Source organism: Habropoda laboriosa, unplaced genomic scaffold (assembly GCF_001263275.1).
Source record: "Habropoda laboriosa isolate 0110345459 unplaced genomic scaffold, ASM126327v1 scaffold40, whole genome shotgun sequence".
NCBI lineage: Eukaryota > Metazoa > Arthropoda > Insecta > Hymenoptera > Apidae > Habropoda > Habropoda laboriosa.
The window spans coordinates 609,538-619,383 of record NW_017100231.1 but is presented as its reverse complement, the minus strand read 5'-3'; the positions used below and the strand labels follow the sequence as shown (position 1 = coordinate 619,383).

Below are 9,846 nucleotides of genomic sequence, written 5' to 3'. Positions count from 1 at the left end.
TCTCCCTTCGCATCCCTCGATATCTGAAATCTCCGTCTCTATCCGGAGGACGGCGACAACAGGCTGACAGGGTGGAGAGCTCGGCGTGCTCGAGCACGAGTACATCGCTCAAACACACACACGTGCACATAGGTTGCGCCTATACCACGGAGCGTTCTTCCAGTTTTTTATAGTGCACTCGTGTGTGTGTCGGTCCCGTAAGTTTTTCGGGTGCAGGCACGCGCTGCGCACGCCCGACACGGGCAGGTGAGAGACGGAGAACTCGTGCACGCACGCACGCACGCACCACTGTGTCTCGTACTTTTCACCCCCCGGAGGAGGGGGAGAGACAGAGAGAGAGAGAAATCAACCCCGGGGGTTACCCGGTACCGGGAACTTTTCGTTTCGTTTTTCCGGGGAAAAAAGAAAAAACAGTGGGAGCCCTGTACCGTTTCGATGGTATTGTACGTGTATATATGTATATGTGTATATAGGTAGGTGCCTTTTGCCTCGCGCGTTATCGTCGTGTACGGAAGTCGCGAGCGACGAACATTCCTGCCGTTTCGGGACGCGATACCGCAGCGAACGCCGGTCCGCTCTCGATGCAGCCTGCGTAAATTGCATTGTTCCCGTTTGATTCCTGCCCGGCTGAAAGGGACGCGGAAAAACGCGTCGAGGAACCGTGAACGCAACGCTACCAACGCTGGCGCTTTTTTTTCTTTCTTTCTCTTTTTTCGCTTCTTTTTCACCGGGACTGGATAACGAGAGATTTTTTTCCATTTGGGACACGAGCGGTTTTTCCCCCGTTTTCCTTCGTCTTTTTTTCTATCGTACGTTTCGACGATACTGGGTGACGGGCCGCGGAGGATGTTTGTAAATGCAATTCGAACGGTTTGCTTTTTTCCAGGGGAGTATAATCGGATTGGTGATTTCGTGAATTGGAGAAGTGGAGTAATGGTTGGAACGATTGAATTTGCCGTTTGTACAGAGATAAGGAAGTGGGTTTAAAGAAATTGTAAATAGTTTGCTTTCCAGGGGAATATAATTGGGCTGATGATTCTGAAGGTGGGAGAATTGAATTTGTCACTTGTCTTAAGTTGTATAGAGATAAGAAATTATGGTTAATTTATATTTTCATTTTTCTTTTTTTGCTTAATATAGGTACCGTGTCGAATGTGTAAATAATGCGCCATCCACTTTATATTTAATGACAGACGCGCACCGCGGTGCGAGTTTCAAAGAATACGAGCGGTTTGTGGACAGAGAACATCGGCGTCGTAATCCCTATCGACCGCCGGTGAATTATTAAGAGCGATGTCAAAGTCTCCCATAAGCACACGTTCAGTGATAGAGACAGAAGACACAAGGTCTACAAATCTGAATTTAATCACAAACCAACTTCGCGTAATATTTCGACACATCCTCAATTGCTCTAATCGAGCAATTTGCACAATCACCTCTAACATTCCTCCATATTGCATTATCAATTTCCACCTGTTCAAATGTAATTCATTCCATCGACGATAAGTCTTCGTGAAAAAGGTAACCTCGAAACAGCTCCGATATAATATATATAAAAATATCTCTCTCTTCTGAAACACCCCGTTTTACGTCCCTTTTCACGAAGACAAAACGGGGAGAAAAAGAAAAAAAGAAGAGAATATACATTAAGAAAATGACCATCCTCCGGAGAAAAGGATCGCCTCCCTTTGTAACAATCTCCTTTTACACCCTTCCGTCCATTTTTATCGTTCCTGTTTCTCGCGAATTCGAAAGGGTGAGACCGAGGACGCACGGACTCAGTTTATAGTCGCGGAATATCGTCGAGCTCTCCCCCCTCCTCCTCCCAAGCTCGTCCGCCGCGCGTCGTACACTCCCTATCTTTCCTCTGGCAGGTTTCACAGATTACCCGCCTTCTGTGGCCGTCCTCGTCCATCGCGACACGACAGAGAAGTATACAGTCTTCCCTACGCTCGCTCGTACCCCCCACCCTTAAAGATCACGGTCATAGGTTCACCCTGTCTCGTACTTCACTCTCTCTCTCTCTCTCTCTCTGTCCCTCTTTTTTGAAACAGTTTCTCCTATCCTAGTCAGTCATCTCTCTGTACCATGTGTACAGTACAGAGAACGTTCTCTCTGTCTCGCGCGCGCCACCCTTAACATCTTCCAACTCGTTCATCTTCGTCTAACACAGGTCCGGTCGTTCTCGTTCTATCCCCCGAACGAGGCACATTTCTGCGACTCGCGCATCTAGGGTTGCGATTCGAGAGGGTAGAGGAGTCTAGCAGGGGTAGGGATAGAGGATGTTTGGTGGGGGAGACCGGGACGGAAGGGTGGGGGATGTTTGACTACAGAGAGCGCGACTCGATTGTCAGTTAGTATTGGGTTAGGTCAGCCCAGAGCAACGTCGCTGCTCGTCGTCGTTCCTCGTAGTCGAACGACGACGTTTGTTGTTTATAGTAGAGTAGTAACACGTTTTTACGTACCTTGTTTCCTCTTCTGTTTTTGTCCGTTCCTTCTTTTGTTTTGCTTCGGGAGATTTTAGTTCCGTAGGACGTGCCGCCAGTTCCTCTCAGGACGTCGACAGAGACGCGACACCGTGAAGTATACGCGAGTCTTCGTGTTCGACGAGAGAGAGAAAAATTTTCATCGGTGATATTTCCCGCGTGGTTCATCGCCGATCGACACACGTACACGGGGAGAAAGAGTTTCGACGAAGAGAAGAAACGAAGAGAGATAATTTTCATTTCCTTCGACCACGCTGTTTGTGCAGTGCCGCCGTTCGTTAGGTTATAATACATAAACGCGCGCATCTGTATCTCGTTCCCTGCTATCGTCGGAAGTGATCACATTGTGCAGAGAAGTGGATGGAGTGTCATAGTGAAAACACGCAGCACGGATCGTAGAATGGCACTGTCTTATCTTCAAGAGGCGCAAATTAACGCAGGTACGTTTCAATCTATGTATCACGAATGTGCGTGCACGTGAACTTCGGACGTTGGTTATGTCGGCGAAATATCGCGATCGGCGATATTCGTCACCGTCGAGTTCTCTATCTACGTTCGTTCGATTATCGATCTCTACGTAAGAATTTCGATGACGAAATTCATTACGAAGTTAGACATGGGCGCTTCCACGGTTGAAAACAAAAAAGAATCGTTTCGTTCGTCGTTTGTTTTCACGATCACCCAAGGTGATCCCGCTTTTTAGCCTAGTTTCATCCGACGTTCGGCGTAACCGTGTTATTTATCGCACATCACGCGACAGACAGCCGCGGAAGACGAACGGGCAAGGTTTCCGAGTTTAGGGGACACGTTGGCGAACGCTGGCCCGGCGCCAAAGTCTAAAAGTGCCCGCGGCGACACACTCGTGTTGTGACACATTGTAAACATCGATAAGCCGGGAAGACGAGTGAAATCGCTCGACGGAAAGGGAGAGAGAGGAGCTCGGTTCGGGGAAAATGAGGCTCGACTGGTTTCGCGGTTGCAACGGCCGTCCGAAAATAGCCGCGATCGCTCGGAAACGCACGAAAGCGTGTGAAGTGCGCGACCCCGCTGACGTCGCCGGCGATCTCCGCGAACGTGTTTTCTAGGTTATAAACAAAGCGCACGATATATTTGGTTAAGCGGCGCGCTCGCGTGGAATCGTGTCTCGCGGTCGAATTACGGAATCGAATCGATGGTCGGTCAATTGTTACCGGTAAGCTAGGCATACGTAACTCGGTTAGTCAAATCAAATGTAGAATATATTTGTGTTTTGTAAAAAAATACGTACGGTAGTAATTTAAAAGATACATTTTTTCGTGAAACGTCGATAATTGAAAATTAGGAATAAAGTTTTGTTTCATCGTATTATTATTACCGCATAAGGATTTAGTGCAGTATTGCGTATTATTTCGTAACGTACAAAATTTCGCATATTCGAAGCTACATATTCTTAGAAAATACATTCTGATTTCGTAGACTTCTTGGCACTACATTGTAAGACTTTCGACTTCGCCGAAAGTAACAGCACCGAACTCTCGGTTTCGCCGACAAAACGATACTGTTACATATTAACGCGTTTCATCTTAACCGTTACACGGAACACAAAGAAAATAAAAATCTCACAATATCGTGTAGGACAGCGATCGGTGTTATACGAGACACGAAAGAATAAACGTCACGATATTTGAAACTTCTCCCGTAGACTTGTAATACGTAAATCGTTATAAAAAAAAAAAAAAATGTATTCCAATACTCCCACGCAAAATTACACGAAAACTACACTTAATTTGACTTCGTTCTGAAATATAATTCGAACGGTATATTCGCAAAATTCTTGCCTAACGGTAAATACATTCCATTTGCACAGCTATTTTATTCCAACACTCTCACACAAAATTCCATGAAAACTACGCTTAATTTTCCAACGTTCTTAAATATAATTCGAAGGAGAATATTGGCGAAATGGTTGCGTGGTAGACTCGTTATCGTATCCAACGTTTCTTGCACAGCGTGGAAGGAAAAATTTTATTCGGACCCGAGGGAAAGGGATTCGGAAGAGAATATTGGGGTTGCGACCAATTAGGGAAGGGATGCGAGCGGGGGCGGTGCTCTCGTTGGTCGTGTTGCCGGGAAACGGCGATTGTAGGCTGTAAGAATCTTAGCCGACGTTAAGGGAGTTTTAGGGCAGAGAAGAAAGGAGGAATAGGAGATCTTACGCGCCTTTATTGATTCAACGGGGTCTCATTACTTGGCCCCTCCTCTAAATGGTCCATTAATTAGCAAGTGGCGGCGAAGCATGGCTGCTTGATTCATTGTTTTCTTAAATTGAGCCTCGTCTCATCTCGCATGTAGATTGCTCAGAACCCCGTTAAGAAAAGAGATCGTATAATTGCAATTATCTCGAAGGCGATTTATCTTTCTCTCTGAACAACAAGTAGGTATTCCAGAATTTGAAGGAAAACCCAATGGAGGATCCCACTCTCTCTTGAATTTAAATGCACCGTCGAATTTGTTTCGTCGTTATAATAATTCCCTTGCATAATTTCGTGAACCGAGCCACTCTTATTAATTCAATTACCCCGTCGAGCCTCGTCGATCACGCGAATAAGCAATCATCGGAAGGTGTAACCCTAATACGCGAGGGTTGCTCCTTTTTCGAGAAAGTTATTATTATTCTCTGCAACTTCACCCAAAAAAAAAAAAAAATCACCCCTAAAAAATAATCTCAAAAAATCTCTATCTTCCAAGTTTCCGCACAATTTCGTCTCAAATTATACACCTTCCATAAAAAAAAGTATCGCAATATTTCTCTCTGAACGAAATTATCAATCTCCGGGTGTATCTCCTTGATGAAATTCGACGCGCCAGAAAAGTTCTTTCGAAAAAATAAAAAATCTCCAGGAAACGCCGACTACACACCGAGATTTTCAAGGAAAATCGAAAAAATTTCGGTTTCTACGGGGAAAAAGCGCGCCGTCACAGAGCATAGCTTGCACTTTCGCGGAGTCGTTGGCCTCAAGTCGGCGAAGAGAGGCGGGTACAACACACCCGCGGTGACGTGGGTGGGAAGTCGAGGCTTATGAATGAACCGCGCGGCGTACGGGAGTGTGAGTGAATGGAGGAGGACCGAGTGGCTCTCGCTCACGTGTGAGCAACGTGTGTGGGAGGGAGTTCAGGGTGGTGGAGGAGGAGGAGGCGAGCGGCGGAGCACACGAGAGACGGAGGATGCACGCGGGAGAAAAGATTCCGCACACGTACACCCGCTCTTCTCTCTCTCTCTCTCTCGTCCTTTTTGCGCGTGGTACGCGCGCATCGAGAGTCGTCCGACCGCATTGCACGCGATTTGTTGTGGAACGCGACGCTATTCGTCCACCCGTCGGACGACTAGCGAAAACCGTCTCTTCCTTTTAGATAGGGAGTCCCTTTTTCCTTTGGTCTTCTTGTAGCTGGCAGGGCTTCCGTGGAACTGACGCATTGTAGCTTCTTTTTAAAGGTGTTTATGTGCGTCTTAACACGTTGCTTTATTGTTTGGGACGAATGATATTTATTTTTTGATACTGTTGGGGTCAATGAAACATCGGTTACTTTTATATTCTTAGTTTTTTTTTTTTTAATCGTTTTAACCCCTTGACCTATAACAACGTGTTAGACTTGAAAAATTCATCGTAATCCTAACTTTCGTTTTAATTTTCAAGACTGAGGATTACTAAATGGCATTAATCCGTAACAGGCTAGCTTTCGTTACCTGACGCAGTAGTAAAACAGTAAATGGCTGACGCTTAGATGCACAGTCAGAAAAGAAATGATAGGTTGAGGGGTTGATAATCTGATTTAACTGCAATTGTTGAAGAAGGAGATATAGATAATTTTAATTCAAAATTTTGCGTTCCTTGGATGTCGTTGGACGTTTCTTTTGCGCCGCGGCTAAGATGAAACGAGTTAAGCACAGAGTGTCGCTTTGTCGGCGGAATCGAGAACCTTGCGTTTACATTTATTGTATTTGATAGTTGAGATTAGAAATCCGTGCACCGAGGTATTTTGGGGAATTTTTTTAGTATCTCCTCCTTGATTTTGGAACTTCTTCTGAGGAATTTTTCTTAGTATCTCCTTCTTGATTTCGGGAATTCTTTCGAGGACTACGTATGCAATGTTAAATAGCTGTTCTTTGATATTGTGTCTGATTTTATACACAGTGTTTGATAAATAGATTACACATAGTCTTGTGAATTGAATCTTAATCCGTTAACCGGGTTCACCTTTCAAACAGAAATTGAATCTCTCTAATCTGTAATTAAAAGAAATATTTTATTATATTTACAAAATAATATAATATAGTAAAATATGAAAAAAAAATCACCACTCGTCGCGTTCTCTCCCCAAACACAATATTACTTCGAGATTTCCAAACCATCGTATCACTTTATACTTACCACCACCAGGAAGAAACGTCGTCTACAACAAAAAGAGGAATTTTCTGTTCCAGGACTGTTAACCGGGCAGCATCTCGACATGAAGCAAGAATCCGAGAAGCAACCGCTCTCCCCGCCTCTGAACAACAACACGTCGCAAGTGATGTTCCCGGGTATGGGTAGTACAGCGGCGGGTCTGTCGATGCTCACCCCTCAGCAATTGCTCGCGGCGAGCAGAACGGCGGCCTTGATGGCCGCCGGTATACCTGTGTCGTTGCACGCGACACTCGCCGCAAGCCCGTCTCTCTACAGACACCATCAGACGTTGTTCGGTGGCTGGGCACCACCCACCGCTTCGTCGCCGCCGTCGCCGCTTCATCACTCCCCCGGACCAGTCTCGCCCGCGTTGAGCACCAAATCCACGTCCCGTCGCTCCAACAACACTCTCGCCAATAATAATAACAATAACAATAACGTGGTGAGCAGTAGCGGCGACAGGATCACGAAGAAAGGTCAGGCGACGAAGAGGAAAGCGCAAAAGTCAAAGGTGGACAGTGTACAGCCGACGTTAGAGGGATCTGCTCCTCTCAGTCCACCCACGTCCGTTAGCCCCGAGGCGGGCAAAGACGGAAGGGACAAGGTGTTCACCTGTGGAGTTTGCTCCAGATCGTTCGGTTACAAACACGTGTTGCAGAACCACGAACGCACGCACACAGGCGAGAAACCGTTCGAGTGTCCGGAATGTCACAAAAGGTGAGATGATCGATTTGTGGAGATGCTTGTTTTCTTATTTTCGAGGATTCTCCGGGTGATTCGTGGATATCGGGGTATTTCGTCGTAGATAACGCGGTATCAGATGTTGTTTCTGTAATAGCGCTCGATAAGGATGACCGACCGGGTTCGAGAACTTTGGACCGAGTTGTAGACTGTTCGGAATCAATTGAATACTTGAAGTCATTGGAAAGTAAACTTCACCGAAAATCTGTTTTATTCTTTGTTGTCTGGATTACTTGTTTGCTCTAGTGCTACCGTTTGCTTTCAACACGGAGGACGTGATTCTGCAGACGTAACGCGATAAGCGGGGAAGAAAAGTTGTTCGTAATGCTTGCGAACTTGTGTTAGCGTAGCTTTGTCAACATTGCAACGAAATCAATTTTTGCTATCTTACAACATTTTAACCGGTGATTTAAGAAAAGATACCTTTGTCGATCTTTTCTTTAACTCTTTCGTATCTGTGGACGAGATACTTCGCGACAAAAATTTGGACAAAAATCGGTTCGTGACTCGTTTTGATTGTGGAGACAAAGGGTTAAGGAGAATCTAATATCTGACTTCGTACGAGATAACTCGCATATTTTTTCATTAGGATACGAGACATCTCGTGCAGAGATTCGGACGAAAATCAGTTCGTGAGTCATATTGATCATGGAAACGAAAGGATTAAGGAAAAACCTAATATCCGGAGATATCTCGCGTGTCTTTCCCTTAGGACGCGAAATATCTCGTCCAAAGATTGAAATAAAAGAGTTAAGAAAAATCTGATATCCAGAAATATCTCGCTCGTCTGTTCCTTAGAATGCAAGATATCTCGTGCAAAGATTCGGAGAAAAATCGAGAAACGGGAAAGGGTTAAAAAAAATCCCCAAGCACTTCCTATTCATCGTGCTCAAAACGAAAATCTCCTCCTTATGATTACAGATTCACCCGGGACCACCACCTAAAGACCCACATGCGACTGCACACAGGTGAGAAACCGTACCACTGCAGCCACTGTGACCGTCAGTTCGTGCAGGTAGCGAACCTGCGTCGACATTTGCGCGTGCACACAGGCGAGCGTCCGTACGCGTGCGAGCTGTGCGCGTCCAAGTTCAGCGACTCGAATCAACTGAAGGCTCATCTGCTGATCCACAAAGGCGAGAAACCGTTCGAGTGCGAACACTGTCAAATGAGATTCAGACGGAGGCATCACCTGATGCATCACAAGTGTGGCACAGGCTTGAACGCCACCGGTCTGATCTCCCGATCGCAAGTCGCCTCGCCGTCTTTGGCCAGCGACGATCTAGACGAGGATATCGACATCGATATCGACGTAGAAATGGAAGAACCCGACGGTACCACCACTCTGATCGCGAGAAAAACCATCACCCCGGTCAGACTGGCCGCGCATCGTCAATTACCGAGTCCTGTCCTCGCCGCGTCTATGCCGATGCCGTTGAATCTATCCGGTATCCCCATGGATCTACCGGAGCAAACCGAACCGGAAGATCTATCGATGTCCACCGGTATGCACAGGCCACACTCTCACTCGAACAGCAGCGGCGGTTCGCCGATGAGCCGTAGCCCGAGCAGCGACACCATCCACGAAGAGGACGAGGACGATCTGGACATGTCAGAGGTCACCAGTCCTAACACCGTTTTCCTTCAGGCACATCGCAACAAATACGCGCACCACTTCGCCTCCCTTGGCAATCCTGCCGCCGCTAATGTCGGCCACGCGTCCTAGTGGAGTCTTTAGGGGTACGCAGAGAACAGCTACGTAGAAAAAGCCCATCCTGTACTCGACAACACCCGTCTCTACCCGAGGACGAAACGGAACTCCGTTAAATTCTGGTGGAATTCATGGGGGAAAAAGGTAGAATGAATGTACGTATGTATGATTATCAGAGAGAGAGAGAGAGAGAGAGAGAGAGAGAGAGAGAGAGTGGGAGAGAAAAATTGAGTTTCTCGTTTATTTTGGGTATGCGAAGAAAAAAAAAGAAAAGCGAATCGAACCTCGCAGAGAGAGCCTCACACTGATCGAAACAATTGAATCCTCACACTTGTACCTAGAGAAAGAGACGACAAGAGTAAAAAAAGGAAAGAAGTAAAGGGGGGAAATAAGTAGGAGTCGAAGGGAGAAATACGACGATGATGGGCGGCGCGGGGTCTATGAGCATCCTGTGTGCGATAGGAAAACCGTGAACATGTAGAAA

At 46.3% G+C, this 9,846-nt stretch overlaps 1 protein-coding gene across 1 annotated transcript; it reads left to right on the top strand.

Moving 5' to 3' along the window:
• The first annotated feature begins 2,862 nt into the window (after nt 1-2,862).
• Nucleotides 2,863-9,377, top strand: LOC108571587 (protein krueppel-like). Its single transcript, XM_017933661.1, has 3 exons — nt 2,863-2,926; nt 6,949-7,627; nt 8,573-9,377. Exons 1-3 carry the CDS (start codon nt 2,887-2,889, stop codon nt 9,375-9,377), a joined length of 1,524 nt encoding a protein of 507 aa, XP_017789150.1. The 5' UTR covers nt 2,863-2,886.
• Nucleotides 9,378-9,846: the final 469 nt, after the last annotated feature.